The sequence below is a fragment of the Dromiciops gliroides genome, chromosome 1 (genome assembly GCF_019393635.1).
Source record: "Dromiciops gliroides isolate mDroGli1 chromosome 1, mDroGli1.pri, whole genome shotgun sequence".
Taxonomy (NCBI): domain Eukaryota; kingdom Metazoa; phylum Chordata; class Mammalia; order Microbiotheria; family Microbiotheriidae; genus Dromiciops; species Dromiciops gliroides.
Genome location: NC_057861.1, coordinates 301,180,612 through 301,202,790, shown reverse-complemented (window position 1 = coordinate 301,202,790; position 22,179 = coordinate 301,180,612). Strand labels below are relative to the sequence as shown.

At 36.7% G+C, this 22,179-nt stretch overlaps 1 protein-coding gene across 1 annotated transcript; it reads right to left on the bottom strand.

Annotated features, from left to right (window-relative positions):
- Positions 1-314: 314 nt before the first annotated feature.
- Positions 315-21,403, bottom strand: SLC7A13 (solute carrier family 7 member 13). The gene is given in 5 exon segments (XM_043983163.1): positions 315-605; positions 3,629-3,990; positions 11,931-12,062; positions 20,721-21,126; positions 21,128-21,403. Coding segments are annotated over 5 exon segments (1,467 nt in total).
- Positions 21,404-22,179: the final 776 nt, after the last annotated feature.

Below are 22,179 nucleotides of genomic sequence, written 5' to 3'. Positions count from 1 at the left end.
ATTCAGAAGAGGGGTAGATTGAGGGAGGAAAGGTGTGAAGATAGTGTAATCATACCACATGTGGTATTATTTGCCTTCTTTTAGGAAGAGGCCTGGTAGACTCCCATTACAAGTAATAGACAGACACTTGCTAGCTGGGTGACCCTAGGCAAATCACTTAACTCCAATTGCCTCACACAAAAAAAGAGCAATACAAGTAATAGACAGATGAATTGTTGTGGTTTTCATGGATCATATATTGACACACATAAAAGGCTGTGGATAGTTCAAAAATACTTTAATAAATCATTTTTTCAACATGTGTTTAATCTTTGTTATATTTTTGTTGAAACTTCAGAGTACTTTTTTGGTAAAGTGATTTCTTTCGACATATATTCCTCAGGCCCTTCAGGGGGTGAAATATTCAACAGCAATTGCAAATAGCAAGTGACTTCATCAAACCAACCAAAGTGAAGCTTGTAGTGTACAAAACCCAGATATAACAAGAAGCCCATTAGAATAAAGAAAAATATATAAATATGGTGCATCTTTGGAGATTGGATAATTGGAATCAAAACCAAGAGGAGAAACATAATTACTGTTCCGAATGCAAGTGATAAATGTACCTGAGGAAGAAAAGAAAAATAAGGTTAGACTATGATTAAACTTTGTGTATTTAGAGGCTTATACAAAAAAATTTTAAAACAAACTTGTTTCTTCCTGAGAATTTCTCAGGGTCAGAGGGAATAATCATAACACCACCTGTGTAATTTTGAGCCATTTTACTTAACATCTCTGGATCTCAGTTTCCTCACTTATAAAACAAGGGGATTGAACTAGACTGTCATTGCGGTCCCTCTCAGCTCTAAATCCATGTTCCTATAACCTTAAAAAAATGAGGGGGCAGGGCAGCTAGGTGGCACAGTGGATAAAGCATCAGCCCTGGATTCAGGAGAACCTGAGTTCAAATGCAGCCTCAGACAATTGACACTTACTAGCTGTATGACCCTAGGCAAGTCACTTTATCCTCATTGCCCGCCAAAGAAACAAAACAAACAAACAAAACCATGAATGCCATTTTCAGTTCTACATTTAGGAAAACAAATACAACAAACATTTATTTTATTTTTCCAGTTACATATAAGGGTACTCTTCAACATTCATTTTCATAAGATTTAGAGTTCAAAATTTTTCTCCTGCCCTTTCCTCTCCCCTCCACAAGACTGCAACCAAGTTATGTATGTACAATCCACAAGTACTCTTTTTATCAGTTCTTTCTATGGGGGTGGATAATAAGTATCATCATTAGTCCCTTGGGATTGTCTTGAATCATTGCATTGCTGAGAGTAGTTAAGTCATTCACAATTGCTCAATAGGAAAACAAGTAAATGGAAACTGAGATCCTTGTAAAATAGTAGAATTCAAAGTAGGAGAGTTTTCCCAACTTCCATTTTTCTCCATCAGTTCACTCTACATGTTCATTAAAAAAAATACTATACCTGTGGCCCCCAAAGAATCAGAGTTATTCTTCATCACCTTTAATATAAAATAATAATGATTTATCATTTCTGACTTACTTTATTAAAATGGGATAAACATTTCTGTTTTGAAGAATTAATGGGTGCATTTTGTATATGGTCCTACCTCAGATAGGAAAGAAAGGCTGTTGTTATCAGTTTTGTCTAATTAATTAGATGCAAAATGACCAGTACATGCCTCTTCTTTTTCAGCAAAAGAGTGCCAGAGAGGGGGAGAAATGTCTCAAGAAAGTGCAGGTATAGGGGGCAGCTAAGTGGTGCAGTGGATAAAGCACCAGCCCTGGATTCAGGAGGACCTGAGTTCAAATCCAGCCTCAGACTCTTGACACTTACTAGCTGTGTGACCCTGGGCAAGTCACTTAACTCTCATTGCACAGAGAAAGAGAGAGAGAGAAAGAAGAAGAAAAAGAAGAAGAAGAAGAAAGTGCAGGTGTAGAGGTTCTATTTGATGTGACATCTCATTCCTATGCACTTCCCTAACTCGTGACCTTTGATTACCCAGTCCTGATACCCTTTTCTACCTTTCACATTATGACTTCTAAAACTGAAGATATTGCTTTGATTCAGGCTCTCCTGGGAAAAGGATAAAGCCTTATCAGTAGGAGTCACACTTAGCCTGAAATTCAATACAGTTAATTTCTATTAAGTTTCTTACATAATTACCATATAATACTTTAAAAGTACTTCTCATTCACCCCTAGGTGGACAAAAATGGGGTGATAAGTGATTTCTCATTAATGAACTTGGTTTTCTATCCTACAACTCAACATTTATTAAATGCCAAATTTATTACATTCATAAACACATTTCTTAAGTGCCTAATATATACAAGGCACTGAGGATACAAAGACAGACACAATGGGCCCTGCCCTAAAGAAGCTTATATTCTACTCAGGGGAAAACATTATTAAAAACAAGATAAGCTGAAAAAATAGAAAGCAGTAACAATTGGGAAGATCCTTTGCCTAGTAAGCAGCTCCTGAGTTCAGCTTTAAAAGAAGCTAAGAATCTAATAGGTGAAGTAAAATTCCTCTTTAAAGTTCATTAGGACAGTTTGTAGATGGGAGAGAGAATTTGAGGAATAGCTAATAGGACAGTTTGACAGGAAGGTAGACTATGTGTAGGGAAGTAATATCAAATAAGCCTGGGAAGGCAGGTCAGAGGGCTCTAGATATGAGGCTGAGAAGTGTGAACTTTATCCTAGGGGTAAAAGGGAACCTGTAGAAATTTAGGGTATGTGTGAGAGAGAGTGTGGCATGGTCAGACCTTCTCATTATTCAGATTATTCTATTGACTGAAGGGAAGAAAGATTGGAAAGGGTAAATGCTGTAAACAGAGGGGCCCATTGTTGTTGAGTTGTTTCAAAGATATTGGAGCAGTTTGCCATTTTCTTCTCCAGCTCATTTTACAGATGAGGAAACTGAGACAAACTGGGTTAAGTGACTTGCCCAGGATCACACAGCTAGTAAGTATCTGAGGTAGGATCTGAATCAGGTCCTCCTAACTCCAGGGCTAACACTGAATCTACTTCACCATCTCACTGCCCCTTAGGGGCCCATTAGGAAGTTATTTGAATAGTTCAGGTAAAGAGGACGAGGGCTTGAATTAGGGAAGCTGTCATGTGCATGGAGAGAGGGGAGATGAATATTAGAGATGTTTTGTAGGTAAAATTGATAGGATTTGCCAATTAATAGGACATAGGGGAAGGGAGAGGAAAACATCAAGGATGACTTAGAAATTGAGAATATGGGTGTAGAGGATTTATCTACCAGCATGGGAAGCAGAGATAAATCAATAGGTCTGTTTTCCTTATCAATAACCATTATCTGTTTGCATTCAACCCAGGAGTACTCAAAGTATCATTTTTTTTTTCCTGCTGAGAGTTCATTTGGATTTTTCACTAAGTTCCCTGCCTCTTGTGTTAAATGTGACCCTTTCAGTGTACATACCAACAAACCAAAAGATGAGGATCCAGGCAATATGATTATTAGATGAGCTTACAATGGTCTGGAAGGATTCTACATAGTCATATAGCTTTTGCCAAATATTAAACATACAAAAAATTATATATAAAGAAGAAATAGATAACTTCTATTTTCTGCTTTCTTTACCTTAAAAGGTCTAGGTAAATTCGGCTTCTGGTATCTCAGCTTAATCAGACCTGTTATGATCAATACATTTTCAATCGATACTACAAAACCTATAAGGTTTATCAATCGGATTATGTCTGAGGGAATAATCATAACTGATGCAAAGATGATTGTCTGAATCACAGGTAGAGCTGGACTGGAGTGGTTGTTAAGCATAGAGAATAACAAAGGAATCTGTCCCTCTTGGCTTGCACAATAGTATAGTCTCGATGATGAAAATGTAGTAGATAAAAGGCCGCTGAGAATTGAAGTAGAAACACCTATGGAAATGATCCACTGGCAGGATGGAATTACTCTGTCAATCCATGTCATTGCAACAGCATCTATTAAAAACACACACACAAAAATTCATTCATAATATGACTGATTCAAAATAAAAATGTTTCATCAGGAGGGTGAATCTTACTAAAAATTAATGACTGATACAAGTATTTGAAATCACAAAGTAGGTTTATTAAATATAGTGTAATTTTCTGAAAGAAATTGATATCACACATTGCTTTATATTTGAGGGATTTATAAGTACAGTAAAAATCCCCTAAATCAGCTTCGTTATTTTTTCAGTTATAAAATAAATAATAATCATAATTGCAAAATGAACAATTCTAAATGTTTCATTGTTTTCCTAGAATAGGGGCAAGTCTGAGGGAATGGACTTCATTCTATTCTAACTGCATTTCTCATAATTTGAGAGGTGCAAGGAACATCAATTATCAAGAAAAATTCCCAAGAATTCATTTCTTAGAAGGGTGTTTGGACCCAGAATCATTATGCCAGAAGGCAAGGACTGTGATTTTGTGGCACATCTTCTGAGAATCAGAAAGTTTAAAAAGCAGAGGACCATCAGTAGAGAAGGACAAACTGGCGCTGGAGTTAGAATGAGGGAAAGGGAGTGGATTTATGTAGAATAAGAATGATTTGTTGCTCCCATATCCAAAGAATCTGAGCAGAATCCAAGCAGAATCCTGGCAATACTGGAATCCATAGAAATAAATATTTGTAGAATGATATAAAGGGAACTGAAATGTATTAAGATGATTTGGGCAATTTTGTCAAGGATGAATTGGGACAGCAAGAATAGAGGCTCTTACAATGTACTAGGCAAGAGATAATGAGAATGGGGCCAGGATGATTTCTAGCTTTTGTCCTTTACTAGCAGGCTATTACAATAATCTAGGGGTGAGGTATCAAAGGCCTACACCAGTGTAGTAGCCATGTCAGAGGAGAGAAGGGAGCATATTGAAGAGATGTTGCAAAGGTGAAATCGACAGGCCTTGGCAACAAGTTGGATATGGGGGGTGGTTAAAGATAGTGAGGAATCCAAGATGACTCCTAGGTTTCAAGTGCGACAGAGTAGAAACGATATTGCTGCCCTCTATGATAATAGGAAATGTAGGAGGGAGGAAGGGAAAAATGATGAGTTCCGTTTTGGATCTTCTGAGTTTAAGATGTCTACTGGACATCCAGTTCAAGATGTCTGAAAAGCAATAAGAGATGCCAGATTAGAAGTCAGCAGAAAGTCTTGAGCAGGACTGGTACATTAGAGAATCATCAGCATAGAGATGGTAATTAAACCCATGGGAGCTGATGAGATCACAAAGTGAAATGGTATAGAGGGAGAAAAAGATGGTCCAGGCCAGAGCACTCAGGGTCATCTACAGTCAGAGAGCATGATCTGGATACAGCAAGGCATACAGAGAAGGAGTAGTCAAGGAGGAGGAGAACCAGGAGGGGTATCAATATCCACTGGGGTATCTATATCTTTCTACCATCTCTCTCATGTAGGTTAGGCTGTTTCTTTCCCTAAAAGGCAAGGTGACTCTTCCCAGAAGGCTGTCTACTACTTTAAATTGGTGTGGTCTCCTGATGGTCTTAAGCTATATTGACTGGTTCCTTGTTGCTAAAGGGCATAAAATCCTCTCTCTCTCTCTCTCTCTCCCCTTCCCCAACCTGGAGTCAGTCGGGCCCTTCAGACTCAGTCCAACACACCTTGCTCTACTGACCAGACAGTTTCTCTAGGTAGGTGAGGGGGCTAATGCATCCATGCTAAGTGCTGTAGATTTGTTGAGCATCTTTCGTTTTTTTAAGTAAACCTTTTCTTCAATGTGGAATGATTTATGATTATTTCCTTTCTAGTTTTGTGCCTAAACTATCACTGTCTATACTCCTTATCATTCTGATTCCTATGCTATATGAATAAACATTGAATCTAATGAATAGCCTTTTTAGATTTACTCTCCCACCTGAAATTCCTTTAAAAGTGACAAATAATTTTTAAAATTTATCCTTTATTTAAGGAAAACTATCATGTGTTGTTTTTTTCTACCATTAGAAAGGGAATGAAACTTAATTATATATATTTTGGTTTTTGTAGACCACAGGTTTGGAATGGAAGAATTGAAAAAGAGGGTAAGGATAAGAAGGGATGAGTGATATAGTCTGGTCTCTGGTGCTGATATATGATAGATGGATCATATACATACTTCATATATTGAAGCATTTATTAATCTTATAATATAGCCTAGTAAAATGCTTTGTAAAACTTAAAGTGCTATATAGTTAGCTATATTATATTATTAAAGTCTCGTGACACCTTCTATGCTGATATTTGATTTCATATTTTAGTATCAATTTCCATTAACAGCTATACTTTATAGTTTTCTTCTTCTGCTTTGTGTCTCACATGGGTATCAACATTATATTTATATCATATTAAGGAATTTTCTAGTATCCTTTCTTTTCTATTTTTGAAAAAATAATTATGCAATATCTAAATTATTATTTTTTAATTGAAAGATTTTACTTGCGAATCCATCTGGTTATGAGATTTTTGCTTTGGGAGCTCATTTATGGCTTTTCATTTTTTTTCTGAGATTGTTATTAAATTTTTCTACTGTTCTGCTAATTTGAGTATTTTATATTTTTGTAAATATGTATCCATTTCATTAAAGCATCAAGTTTTGTGGTATATATATGGTTTAATAATTTTCTTTATTCCTTATTTGTTTGTGTGTCAATTCTCCCTTTAGTGTTTTTTATATTAATAATTGATTTTCATTTTCCTTTTAAAAAACAAGCTTAACTAAGTTTTAAATTTTTATTAGATTTTTTTTAAAGCTCTGTTTTATTTATCAGCTCAGTTGGTTTTTTTTTCCTTTCAGTTCTGTTAGTTTGATTTTCAGAAATTTTAGTTTTTTGTATTTAATTGGATGTTTTTGATTTGTTGCTTTTCTAGTTTTTTTGTTTTTTTTTTAAGTTGCAATTTCCTTTTTTTGTTCTTTTCTCTCTTGTTAATAAGAATTTTAGGACACATTTTCCCTGTGGCTGCTTTGGGGTGTTTTTAATTGTATATTTCCTTTCATGATATACTTATTTTTTTCCTTTCTTTGTCCCTCTCCTCCCTCTCCACAAATAAGAAGAAGGTGGTGAAAAAAAAGAAAAAAATGTGATCAGCATTAGTGATATGTAATTGAATTAATCAAAATATTCTTCTCTCTTCCTTTCCCCTCAACTAGAACTTGATCACTTGTTTCTTTTATTCTCTTTTGCAACCACCTTCCAAATTGAGCTTTTGTTTGTAATTATTTCTTCCTCAATTCTATACTCCTTTGAATCTTTCTCTTCCCAATCCCTATCCCTCCTCCATCCCTGTTGAATTTAATGTATTGCTACACCAAACTGTGCCTGCATTGAATGGTTGTGTGTTCAACTCTCTGTTCAGATAATGATGAGATTCATGTCTGTTTCCCCCAAACCTAAATTGTATACTTTCCTTTTCTTCAGCCTCAATTACAAGACATTGCAAGTTCCCACCTCCATCTTATCCATTTCACCCCTAGAATATTCCTTCAACACTAGTGATCATGGGGACTCCTCCCTTCCACCCCCTGCAAGACTGATGTGGTTTAGAGCAAAAAGAAAGGGAAATGAAAGAAGGCGTTTCATCCTTAGGTGATCAGAGATACATGTGCCTCCTCCATGGTTGGGAAAGCATTGAGTTTGATGTGGTCCCAACTAAGGGAAATCCCTCATGGAAGATAGCTGGGGTGGTGCAGCAGTTGGGACTAGAAGTTAGAAGTTAAGATGTATCAAAAGGCAGTTAGGTGGGCAGCTAGGTGGCACAGTGGATAAAGCCTGGCCCTGGATTTAGGAGTACCTGAGTTCAAATCCGGCCTCAGACACTTGACACTTACTAGCTTTGTGACCCTGGGGCAAGTCACTTAACCCCCATTGCCCCCGAAAAAGAAAAAAAAAAGAGAAAAAAAAAGGCAGTTAGAAACAGTTCATGGCCTTAGTGTTTGCTTCAAGTGGAGGCTAAGAGTAGGTAGCTTCAAGAGACTGTGGAGGCTCTGAGAGATTAACAAATAATGTACAAGGAAGCTGCAGAAAGTTCTTCAGTGAGAACCAAACCTGGGAAGGGGAATGATGTAGAGACTGCAAAAAAAATTCCCCAGACAAATTAACCAACTAACAAACTTTCCAGTTCTTTTGAAAGAGACCATAATTTTCTGCAACAGAAATAGATCAAGTTTCTAATACTTTATTGAATTATCATTATGCTTTCTTGTGTAGAATGAGGTGAATGCTATGAAAGTGTTGCCTGTCGGGGTGGCTAGGTGGCACAGTGGATTAATCACCGGCCCTGGATTCAGGAGTATCTTGAGTTCAAATCTGGCCTCAGACACCTTGACACTTACTAGCTGTGTGACCCTGGCAAGTCACTTAACCCCCATTGCCCCGCAAAAAAAACCCAAAAGAAAGAAAGAAACAAACAAAAAGTGTTGCCTGTCATCTTTAGCTAAGTCTTTTTATGCACAGAGGGACTTAGAGTTACTTAGGGAGAAGAAGAAATAACCTTTAATTCATATAGAGTCACTTTAACAGAGAGGAATTTTTCTGTAGGGAGACTTCTCTGAATTTATTCTTTTTTTTTTGAGACTTAACATATATGCATTTTACTAATAAGATCTATAGAGTCCAAGAGTTTGAACTACCCAAGAACTGATAGTATCTGAAAACAGATGGAAACACATTTAAAAAATTTTCTTTCCTCTTTGACAATTCCTCATTCTGAAGTTTTGTGTTTTTTTTTTTTGACTGTTTTCTCTTACAACCTAGGTTAATATGGGAATGTTTTTCCATGGATTACTCAGTATAACTTATCTGAACTGAATTTATTCCTTAAATAGTTTGAGAAGAGTCATATCATAATAGGAATGTAGGAGAAAGCAAGTAATCAAGGGTTTTGATTTCCCCCTCCCATTTGTAAGATTTTTGTATTAAATTTATTTAAATTTAGGGATTAATATTGATTCTAAACAAACCAGGCATGTCCTTTTTGAATGTGGGTTTCCAAAGTATCACTGGAGAGATATTGATTGCTTACATGCTGAATTTCCCAGTGAAATTTTTTTTCCCCTGTATTGAATTGTTAAAGTGACATGACATTTTCTAGGATTTATATTGAATATTCATAGCCTCATTTGTTAAGATTTTGAACCCATAAACTCAGGCAACTGGGGTGTCCCTAATTGTGGTATATCTTTATTTAGATAAATGTTATCTGGGATCTGGTCCATCCCCATCTCCAGGAAGATTTCAATGTCTATCTTTGTGTAGGCTTTGTCTGCTAGGTGCCTATTGGGGGGGAGGGGGCAGTGTAAGACAGCTGTGACTGGGCAATCACTTCTTTGCTTTCCTATCTCCAAGAGAGGGTATTAGGCTAGACACTGACCACACATTATATATTTGTAGTCTAAAGGTGTGATGCTCTTTTCTGTTTTTAAATTAAATATTTTTTCACTTTAGTAAAAATCTATTTTCTCTCCATTACCATGTTCCCCAACCCCCACTATAAAAGAGAGGAAAACAAAACCTTGTCACTAATATGCGGTAAAAAGCAAATTTCACATTGGCCATGTCCAAAATGTATATGTCTCTGTCCATCACCTCTTATCATATGACAAAGGGCGAGTGGCATGTTTCGTTATGGATCCTGTGAAATCATGGGCTGCTTAGAGTTCTTAAGTTGTTCAAAGTTGTCTTTACAATATTATTGTATAATTGTTCTGTTGGTTTCTGCTCACTTTGAACTGTATCAATTTATACAAATCTTTCCAGTTTCTTCAAAAGCATTCCTGTTACCATTTCTCATGACACAATAAAGTTCCATAACATTTATACACCAAAAATGCTTGTTGATGAGCATCCCCTAAGTTCCCAGTTCTTTGCTACCACAAACAGAACTGCTATGCATATTTTTGTACCTACAGATCTTTTCCCTTTTTCTTTGTTTCTTTGGGGTACAGTAATGGTATTGTTGGTCAAGGTTATATGCAGAGTTTAGTAACTTTTGAGGCATGTTTCCAAATTGCTTTCCAGAATCCTTGGATCAATTCACTGCTCTATCAGCACCATATTAATGTGCCTGGTTTCCCACAGCCCCTTCAACTACAGTCCTTTTCCTTTTTTGTCATCTTTGCTAATCTGATGGGTGTGAGATAGAACCTCAGAGTTGCTTTAATTTATATTCTCTAATTATTAGTGAATATAAAACTTTCCATATTGGGTGTTCAGAATAAAGCCACTTGCCCTCCTCTTCTCAAGGGGATACTCTCAGACTACTCAGCTTTCTCTTACAATGCTTGTTCCATGGAGGCAGCTAGGTGGCACAGTTGATAGAGCACTAGCCCTGGAGTCAGGGTACCTGAGTTCAAATCCAGCCTCAGGACACTTAACACTTACCAGCTATGTGACCCTGGCAAGTCACTCAACCCCAATTGCCTCACTAAAACAAACAAACAAACAAATGCTTGTTCCATAAAAGACACTCTCAGAGAGCAAAAACATTTATCTAAGCAAAACAGAAAGTAGAAATTGCTAAATTAGTGCAGTAGATAATAGAGTACTCAAAAGTAAGTGGGCTCCTGGACTTGAAGACTGAGATTGTGTCTGAGATACAATCTTGGCTCTCAAGGAGAGAATATTATTATTTGGGAATTTCATCGTGAGCATCTGGGTGCAGGTCCTGAGCATCAAGGGCTGTCAGGAGCCACATGGAGGGGATATTAGAGGCTTAAGTTTGTGCCTTCTTTCTCTCTTTTTTTTCTTTCTTTTCTTTTTCCTTTGGTGAGGCAATTGGGGTTAAGTGACTTGCCCAGGGTCACACAGCTAGTAAGTTCAAGTGTCGAGGCTGGATTTGAAATTAGTTCCTCCTGAAACCAGGGCCAGTGGTCTATCCACTGTGCCACCTAGCTGTCCCTGTGCCTTCTTTCTCACTCATCCTCTTAGAACTCCACTTTTCTTTCTCCTTCTCCAAAGTCTCTGTGCCAATCTGTAATCACTTCTCCTTCTATATGCCATAGACAGCTTCATGGATCAGAGATCTCTCAATCAAGAATTAGGTCTCCTTCTGCAGCACATAGCACCACACAGTTGTTCTAGGACTTCACTAGACCCTCTGTAATCGGAGTCACATATATGTGCATAAGTTACACCCAGACTGGCGATCAATCCCTCCTGATTTTTTCCACTCTCCTCCCTTCTGATTCATCTCTTTCTCTTCCAATCCCTCAGGAATACCTGTTTATTGACAAGAAAGATATTTGTGGGGGCAAATAAAAACTTATGTCCTTTGTAATAAAAAACCATGCATTCTTCCATTGTGGCTTCTTCTGTAGGATAAACCTGCAGAAATAGAAATCTTAAAGTAAAACTGTTTAAGGCTAGGTTTTATAAGCAGATCTTAAGTGCTGGTTCCTCCTCCTGCATTAGAGGCAAAATTTTCCCTCGCTTATCCTGTTCTATTGCTTTAATAAAGTTATTTTTGCCACTTCACTATAGCTTTAATTCCCTTAGTGTTCCCTCATCCATCAACTTAGACTCTCTTTATCAACATAGCTAAAGAATGTGGGCTTTAAATGGCAGGTATGTAAGAGGCTGGGACATGACTGGGTATTTCTTCCTTTTAAAAATTTCTGCTGGTGCCCATTCATCTGCTTTAGTTTCTTAGCTTTTAACATGTGCACTCACTAACATTTATAAAGCATGTGTGTGGCATTGTTCTAGGTTTCAGGGAAGATGAGTAAAACTTGATCCTATCTTTTGAGGTACTTACAATCTAGTGGGACACATAAGCAATCTACATATAATTATATTACAAGATAAAATTCAGTTACTTAGAGAGTATAAAAAAGACATGATGAGAGTTAAAATAAGAAGAGATCACATCCAGCTTTGAGAACTCAGATATCTATAACCATACCTGAAGCGATGATTTCCTCAGGAGTTAGAACAGTCAGATAGGCTATATTAACCAGAAGGTAAAGTATGGTCACCAAGAAAAGTGCAGTGAATATGCATCTGGGAATATTCTTTTCTGGGTTTTTTACCTCTCCTAAAATAGAGAAAGTAAAGAGCATATTTTATTAAACATACTGTTTATAAGATGTTTCTTTATGATGTATGAGGAAAGAAAGTAGTCAAAGTCTTTATATATTTTTGTTGCACTTATAGAATGGCTTAGAGCACTGAAGGTTTAAATGCCTTGTCCACAGTTAAGAACACCATTATGTGTCAGAGGTTGGACTTGAACCCCAGGTCTTCCTCAGTCAGAGGCTAGCTCTCTATCCTTGGCAAATTAAATCTTGTTAAAATGGAAATTGTTATTTTGAGGAGGTATTACTTACCTCACCTAGATTCTTTAAAGTAGGAATTCAAACTCAAAATAGAATTGGAGACCACTAAACCATACATAAGGGGCCCTGTGAGCTGCATATTGACTTAATTTAAAAGCAATATTATTTATGTTTTATTGTATTTTTACTTATTTGTTAAATATTTCTCAATTATGTTTTAACACATTAAGGAGTGTTATAGGCTATGTGCTTGACACCTCTGCCATAAAGCACAGGCATTCTTAAAAAAAAATAGACCATTAGACTGGTATTCTAGTTGTGTAGTCTGCAGCTAGGTGTCATAGTGAGTGACATCTGGCTGCTATGATCTCAACCAACTCTAGCAAGTGCTTTGATCTTACCTGGAGAAGCACAGACTGTCAGAGCTTCTAGACAGAGCGTAAACAGATGTATAGATAGAACATTTATTTCTAATTACTCACTAAGTGGCCACACACAGTGCTCTGGGCTGGGGATAAAAAAGCAAGAAAACAAAATAGTCCCCCAATCTCAAGGATCTTAGACTAAAGGGGGAAGAGAAAACATAATGGGGGGCGGGGTTTGAAAATGGGGGGGGGGAGGAGATAGTACTTGAATGGGTTCAAGGAAACAGGTATAGAGGTAAATCAGATTGGAGAGTGAGCAGGAAGTGAAGTGAGCAGCATGATTAAGACTCTTCAAGATATGGCTATTATCCACCAATCAATGAGGAGTTCTCAGATTGAAGATCTCTACCAGAGAAACCCACTTGTCTCTAATTAGACTCACATTATGGACAGGTTGCATGTTAGAGGTTATAACCTCAGCTATCTTGCTCTAGATCTCTCTAACCTGTGATGGGGATTGGCAATTGTGTCCAAGTGCTTTGGCTCTGATGTTCCTTCTGTGTATCATTGATTTACATCAGAAGAGGTACCATGAATGGCCTCACCTATTGCTTTGATGCTTGAACTATAATTTTTAAGGATTTTCATATTGCTTTACATTCTTATCTTATTATTTGTATCAAATTCTTCTTCCAGTGGAGCTTATGTTAGGTTTTTCCCCAAGGTCAGAATTGTATCTTCTCACATCTCTGCTTTGTGTCCATGCATGTTCTTTCTAATTTTTTAACTTCCACTTTTGATTATTTCAGAGTTGTTTCATATAGTTTTTAAAATTCTATTATATTTGCTTATACACATATATAATTTATGAACTCTAAATCAATAACTTTCCATTTAATCCTAGTTGAGCTAATTTCGTTTGGAAATGTTTTTCACTTATGTAATAAAAATTATCAATTTGATCTTTTCTGATAGCCTCCGTCTCTTAAGAATGTTCTCTTTAGTCATAGCTATTAAAGGTTAAATTGATTAATTTGTTTACTTTATAATTATTTTATGGTCTTACATTTAATATTTGGATTATATATTCATTTTTTATGAGTCTAATGAATGTCTAAACAAGTTTTACCCAATAGTACATTTTCCCAGAAGTTCTTGTTAGAGTTTTTCACTCAAGTATTTTATTCTTAGTTTTATGAAATACTGAATGAGTTTAATTTTTTTTAAATTCTTTTTTCTTTTCTCACTGACCTATTTTTCCATTAAAAAAAAAAACTGCCAACAAATAGTTTTTTCATGATTACTGGCTTCATGGTATAAGCTGAAGGCTGAAGATACTATTATCCTTTTACCTTAACTTTTTTTTAACATTTTTTTCTTGAGATTATAGATCTTTTGTTCCTTCAAATTAATTTTAGAAGCTATTTTGTCTAGTTCTATGATACACCCCCTTGGCAGTTTTATTGGCATAGGACTAAAACTGTAACTGAATTTCAATAATATCATCATTTTAATTATATTGATGAGGTCTAACAATGAGCAAAGAATTATTTTATTAGCTTTTTTATTTCTTTAAGAAGTATTTAATAATTGTATTTGTGTAGATCTTGGATATTTCTTAGAAAAATTGATTCCCAGATTTTTTTTTTTTGGTAAGTAGTATTTTTAAATGTGACTTCTTCTTTCATAAATTCATGTTGGATTTTATTGCTATGTAGAAATTCTGTTGATTTTGTTTGCCGATTTTGAACCTTGAAAATTACTTGTGCTATTAATTGTCTCAATATTAGCTTCTTTGCTGATTCTTTGAGGTTTTCTAAGTAAACCATCATATCATCAACAAATTGGGATATTTTGTATCTTTTGTTTTTGTTTTGTTTTAAGGGTTAAGTGACTTTGCCCAGAGCCACACAGCTAGTAAGTGTCAAGTGTTTGAGTTCGGATTTGAACTCAGGTCCTCCTGAATCCAGGGCCAGTGTTTTTTGTGTCTTTTTAAAAGACAGTATTTTATTTTTCCAGTTATAAGTTAAGACAATTTTTAACATTTTTTTTTTTTGAAATTTGAGTTTCAAACTTTTCTCCCTCCCTACCTGCCCTCCTCTCCTTCCTAAAATGATAAGCTTTTGGTACCTTTTTTTTTTTGGCCTATGTTCATACCTTTAATTTCTTTCTCGTGTTTTATTATTATTGATAGAAGTTCTAAAACTGTGTCTAAAGCTATGGGGAAAGAGAACATCCTTGCTTTAATCCTACATTTAGTGGGAAAGCATCTTATGTTTCACCATTGCATATAATGATAAGTTTTTGTTTAGATTTAGATTTCTGAAATCATATTATAAAATGTCCTTCTGTGCCCATGTTATTTATTTTTAGTATAAGTGAGCTAGTTACCCTCCTTGTCATCTTATGCTTCACTCCCCTCCTTATTCTCCATGATACAGCTGTACTAGCCAACTTGCTGTTCCTTGCATACAACACACCATCTCCTGTCTTTGTGCCTTTATAATGGCTACTCCTAAAGCCTAGAATGCTGTTTGTCCTCACCACTGCCTCTTAGCTTCCATGGCTTCTTTCAAATCTTAGTACAAATTTTACTTTCTTCAAAATGTCTTTCCTATTCTCTCTACTACCCCTTCCCCCAAGACCTTTCCCTTTGAAATTACCTTTTACTTACTCACCATCAGTATATAACTTGCATCTAGTGTGTTGTCTACATGTTGACTCCATCATTAAAATGGATGCTCCTTGAGAGAAGGGACAATTTTTGCTTTTCTTTATATCTTAGTACTTAGTATAGTGCCTGGCACAGGGCATAGGTTTAATAATTATTTGACTGGCTGTACTTTGTCAAAGACTTTTCCTTCATCTGTTGATATAATTACCTGGTTTTAATGAATAAAAAATAAAGCATTTCTTAAATGTTTAATCAATGCTAAATGCCGGGAGTACAAATGTAAAAACTGGGGAGAGACCACATATAGGGGAATGGTGTCTAGAGAATGGATTTTTAAATTTTGTCTAGTGAATTTGTTCTTGATGTTTAGATTTATATTGTTTTCTTAATATTGAACCATCCTTGTATGACTGATAATAGTGAATCATTTCTGTGATAGTAGAAGTGAAAATCTACTTTAAGAAAGTAAAATCAGATTTAGAGCTGGAATGGGCCTTAGTGGCCCTACGAGTCAAACTCCTCATCATCTAGGCAAGGAAACTAAGGTCGAGAAAGGTTGTGTGACATTTGTGTGTAGGTGGTACTTTTCATAAAAGCATATCTTTTTATTCTAAGCTTAACAAACACCAAAGAAAATTAACATTTCCATAAACAAAACAGAGCAGAAAAATGGGATTACATATGAAACTGTGAATTTATTTTCCTTTTATATATAATACATTCAACATATATCTTTCAAAGTCCCACTTGTCTGTGTTCTCTTCTGTGTATTTTTTTAAACGGTTTCAATGATTCTCTTTTCTTTTGTAACCTGGTAGCTCTTACTCCACCAAATAAATGTCTTTCACAAAGGAAGGGGGTGGGGACTAGCAACAATAGAATTTGGTGTCCCCTGACACCAAGACCACCATCAAGGACATCTGCCAAGGAAATCAGATAGGAGTAACTGCAGAAAAGTGACCAAATTGCCCAGGTGTAAGCTTGCACTAGGGGTATCTACATCATTATTGTTGAATTTAGCTATAGTATCATGTTTTTCCCAGGATAAATTCATCACCAGAAATTTCATCATCATAGTGATTGCTTCAGCTTTGATACTCAACAACCTCCTCAGTAACCTTAGCTGCCTTTCCCCTCTGATTAGAGGGCTGGAGGGTAGGGCAAAAACCTGCTCATAAAGCCTCTTTTTTTTTTTTAGTGAGGCAATTGGGGTTAAGTGACTTGCCCAGGGTCACACAGCTAGTAAGTGTTAAGTGTCTGAGGCTGGATTTGAACTCAGGTCCTCCTGAATCCAGGGCCGATACTCTATCCACTGTGCCACCTAGCTGCCCCAAACTGGAATTTTTTTAACTAGCTCAGAGGCATTTTGGTGATGGCTACTATAAGAGCAACAATACTTAAAATGACTTGCCCAGGGTCACACAGCTAGTAAGTGTCAAGTGTCTGAGGTTGGATTTGAACTCAGGTCCTCCTGAATCCAGGGCTGGTGCTTTATCCACTGTGCCACCTAGCCGCCCCCGCACTCTTCAATTTCCACTAACTGTTCTTCTTGGTTCATACTCCATGAACCCAGGTCCCCATCAGGTGTTCCCCTTCCCCCCACTTTCATTTTCCTTTTGGCTATTGTCTTTCCCCATTAGATAGAAAGTCCTTGAGGAAAGGGTCAGTCCTTTTCCTTATTTGTATTACCAGTGCTTAGTGAAGTACCTGGCACATAGTAGGCATTTAATAATGTGAGAAATAATTATTAACAATGGATTTCTTGGGGCAGCTAGGGGGCTCAGTGGATAAAGCACCAGCCCTGGATTCAGGAGGACCTGAGTTCAAATCCAGCCTCGGATACTTGACACTTACTAGCTGTGTGACCCTGGGCAAGTCACTTAACCCCCATTGCCCTGCAAAACCACACAAAACAATGGATTTCTTGGGGGACCCAGGAATAAATTTCTCAATGCTCCCCCCACACACACACACAGTTTCTTGAGAAACTTCAGTAAATCTTATTTGGGACAAACCCAAGGGAACAAAAGAAATGGAAATAGACTCTTTTGTCAAGCTCAGTGAAGCACTGATACACCTAGATAATGGACTTTGCCTTAAATAACTTGAGGGAGGATCTTTTTCCTGATGTCATTTGTAGAGTTCATTTTAATGTGGACCACCTTCAAATCATGATGCTAACCAATTAACTTTGATCAATGCATAAGGATCAGTGAGAGAAAATGGGTAGTTGTCTCCTCTCATACTCCCACTAACCTGTTTGTAGGACAAAGCTCTCAGATCCCCTCCTCCCCCTCAGGTTAGCAAGGTCACATGGTTCAAGGAGCCCTGGTCTCAATAAAGTCTGCTCCAGAGTTGTGTCCATATAAGGAAGTATAAGGTCCACTCCTGAGTTATGCCCATACAAGAAAGGGGTGGGAATACTGCGTTCTGATTACCTAGTTTTTGCACAAAGATTGTAACCCTTGAGTAATCAGACCAGTGATGAAAAAGGGGAGGGTCCATTTGCATTAGGGACTAGGGTATAAAACAGGGTCTTTGAGCCCCCTTTCTGGGCACCCACTAGCTGATGAGATGTCTCTAATGACTGTTAGCCACTTGATGGGCAGTGGGGAAAATAGTTATTATATTAGGAAAAACTTGTCTACTTGTAAAATTTTATCATAGGATTTAATAATAACAGATGGCATCAATATAGTGTTTTAAATTTTACAAAGCACTTTCATCTTATTCTTACAATAACCCTGTGAAATGCATGTATATGCTGTTATTCCCACTTTTCTTTCTTTCTCTCTTTCTTTCTTTCTCTCTTTCTCTCTTTCTTTCACAGGGCAATGAGGGTTAAGTGACTTGCCCAGGGTCACACAGCTAGTAAGTGTCAAGTGTCTGAGGCTGGCTTTGAACTCAGGTCATCCTGAATCCAGGGCCAGGTGCTTTATCCACTGTGCTACCTAGCTGCCCTCGTTCCCATTTTTCAGATGCAGAAACCGAGGCAGATAAAGATGAACTGACTTGTCCACAGTCACATTGCCAATAAATATCTAAGGTAGGATTTGGATTCATGCCTTCCCAACTCCAAGTCTAGTGGGCTACTGATCCATCTGCTTTTAATTTCAAGTTAGAATTGGAAGGTACAATAGTTCAAACCCTTCATTTTGTATATGAGGGAACTGAGGTCCCGATAACTTAACTGATTGCCCAAGGTCACACATAGGGTCAGTTAGTCAAACCAGGATTCTAACTGAAGTCCTTTGAGTTACATGAACATTTAGTTATTTCTGTAAGTAATACTTCAAATCAAAACTCAATGATGTAAAAATTAGGGCATTTTGTCATTCTTTCTTCCCCCATCCCCATTTCCTTCCATCTTCCCTAGAGGCACCCTTTTCATTATTTTGGTGTGAGGGATCTCTTTACTTAAGGATTTGACTTATGAGTAGTATAATGGATATGTGTTCTAGTGTCTTTTTCTCATGACTAAACTTGTTAATGTCATATACTGATAACAAATGAAGTGAAGTGAGAAAATGCTTTATCTTGAAAGAATTAGAACTTAAATAAATTTTGTAATAATGATAGCTGGTTTTTGTTTTGTCATTTTAAATTTGTATTTTTATTTACACCTGGCAGTTTAAAATAATAATAATAATAATAATACATTGCCATTATCTTATTCTTCATTTCATATTCCTTTACTCAAATTTTGGCGGGTCTTATAGTATGTTTTATATGTTATATAGTATATGTTATATAATAAAATTCAATGTCTTTAGTTTTGCAGTAACTCTAGCAAAATGTGCCATCCCTCCCTTTTATAGAGAGCACAATTATTGCTATGAATGTTCCAGTATAGAAGCAGAGAAGAAAAAGGATGATTCTCAGATGGGAAATAATCACCTTAATTTTTTGTTACATTTACTTAATTTATTTACCCATTCCTATTATATTGTGAGTACTTTATTTTGAGAGAAATTCTAGACCCTCTTTTTGTAGTTTTGAATCTCTTTTGGATGAAGAATATTCTTGAGCGCTGTTCTTACTATTCTTTCTTTACCCACCCTAGCTCCCTGCCCCCCTTCCCCAAAAAGGTGATGGATTATTAGGTTTTGTGAATGTGGTCAGAAGAGCTACATATTTTAATTCTTTTTTATCACTGGCTCAGCCGTGGGTCATTACAGATTATATATACTGCAACATTTACATTACATTGGCACTACAATCATATTAGGGCAAAAGATGTATTTATTTTAAAACATTTTCTTTATGTCTTTTTTCTTTACATCACAGTTATTGAGGGATGGGGGCGGGGTGGTCTGTGTTCTCCAGATTTAAACCTTTCTTGTGACAATAAAAAAAAACAACACACACAATTAAAGCCAAAACACAGTATACTATGCCAATGACATCTACCAATGTCTTCTGTTCTAGTAGTCCCCCACTTCTCTGCCATGCTAAATTAGTTGTTTTATTATCTCTAGGTCCTTCAGTGACTTTTCAGCATTTGGCTTCCTTTTAGTGATCTTTTGGGGTTAAGTGACTTGCCCAGGGTCACACAGCTAGTAAATGTCTGAGGTGAGATTTGAACTCAAGTCCATTTGACTCCAGGGCCAGTGCACTATCCACTATGCCACCTAGCTGCCCCTTCCATACAAGCTGAGCAAATATGTATGTGGCTAACAAATTATTTTCACCATTACTAGCTAGCATTTATATATAAGCATCTACTATGTGTCAAGCACATAGGTACTTTTGCAAATATTATCTCATTTGATCCTCACAGCAGCTTTTAAGCTGCTCTTAAGTACTTTGCTCTTAAGCTCTTAAGGCAAATGGAGGTTAAATGACTTGCTCAAGGTCACACAGTTAGTGAGCATCTAAGGCCATATTTAAACTTAGGTCTTCCAGACTCTAGGCCCAGAATTCTACCTCTGAATACCCTAAGTATTAGAATATATTAGCAAAACCTTTAATTCTCCAAACTGAGACCAATAAGCAAGCAAGAAACATTTATTGAACATTAGCTATGGTATTTCAAACATACATTCTGTAAAGCAGATTTTTCAACAGGGGTCACTGACTTTGTTTTTTTTGTTTACATTTTGATGACTATATTTAAATGTAATCAGTTTCCTTTGTAATGTTACAGCTTTTTTTTTTTTTTTTGCATTTAAAACATGATTCTGAGGAGAGGTCCATAGACATCATCAGATTGCCAAAGGGGTCTATGACACAAAAAGGGTAAGAAATTCCTCTCTAAAGCAAGATAAAAATATGCAAACCTATAAACAAGACACAATTTCTTTTTCAGAGTAAATCTCTATAGTAGCTTGGATTCATATAATGGATGTTTCCTTTAAGATTTGAAAAAAATATATTACCTGCAATGGAAACCAGCGAATGCCAGCCACTATATGCATATAATCCTTGGAAGAAGGCTTCTGGAATCTGAGAGATATTAGGAAGGTCAGAACTGAAAGTACTCCCCAACCTGATTAAATTCTCCTTTCTTATCACTAACAACATAGCTCCACTTAGGGCAATAAGGCAGAGAACTGATGTCTTCATCATTGTGCTGATTGTCTGAAACCAAGTTATTTTGTTCACACCCTGAACACTGAAGATTCCCAGAGACCACAGAATGGCCAAAGCCAAGCATTTTTTGGGCAATGCTGGTGCAAAACACCCAGGATAGAAAGGTTGAATAGCATACTCAGCCAGCAACAAGGTTCGTCCAGCAATTTCTGCTGGTGTTGTAAAGAAATGGATCCAAAGGCAGAAAAAAAACAAAAGGTGATCCCAGGGATCTTTTGAGGAAATAGTATTGAGCTCCACTTTGAGGGAAAGTTGTGCCCACCTCAGCATAGGTGAGGGCAGCTGTCATGGACACCACTGCACAAGCAACCCAGATGCTTAGTGTGATGCCCACATTGAGGGAGGAATATTTCAACACTCCTTTGGGAGCGATGAAGATACCTGCACCTATAATAGAACTGAGTAGGAAAGTCACTCCATGAAAATATCCAATTGCCCTTTGGAGCTGTGTTTTGTTCATTTTGTCCATTTCTTCAGTCCAAAGAAGTACTTTGAAAGTCCCTTCTGCAATCCTGTTTTGTATACTCCTTGATGTACTTTTGAGATGTGTCCCAAAAAACTCACTGTAGTAAAAGCATTAGGTCCTTTTGATTTGGCCATCCTGTACTACATGATCTTCCTTTTATTGTACTACTTGATGACTTAAAATGATTAACATAAAATGGTTTAACTATGAAATTTGTGACATGTTTAAATTCCATAGTTAAGATGTTTTATCTGTTGTTAGACATTAAAAGTTGCATTAGTTGTTGAAGAATCTTTAGCTTTTCCATGGGTGGGGAAAGATTTTTAATGTTTAACACTAAACAAGAATTAAGAAACAACTAAATTCATCATGGTTTAGTGTTTTTAGATATTCCATGGCTAGCTATTGGATTGGGATAGTTCCTTGGCCAGGAAGGTCACCCAGTACATATTTGGGTCTCAGACACTAGCCGTGTGACCCTGAGCAAGCCACTTAACCCTGTTTGTCTCAGTTTCTTCACCTGTAAAATGAGCTGGAGAAAGAGATGGCAAACCATTTCAGTACGTTTGCCAAGAAAACCCCAGATGAGGTCACAAAGCGTCATGCATGACTGAAATGATTGAACAACGACACAACAGTGTTAGAGGAGCTTGGTTCAAATCCTACCTCTCATAGATCTTACCTTGGGCAAATTACTTAACTTAACTGGGATTGTTTCCTCTATTGTAAAATGTTCAATGGATTAGATGATCTAAGAAGTCCCTATAGTTCTAGATCTT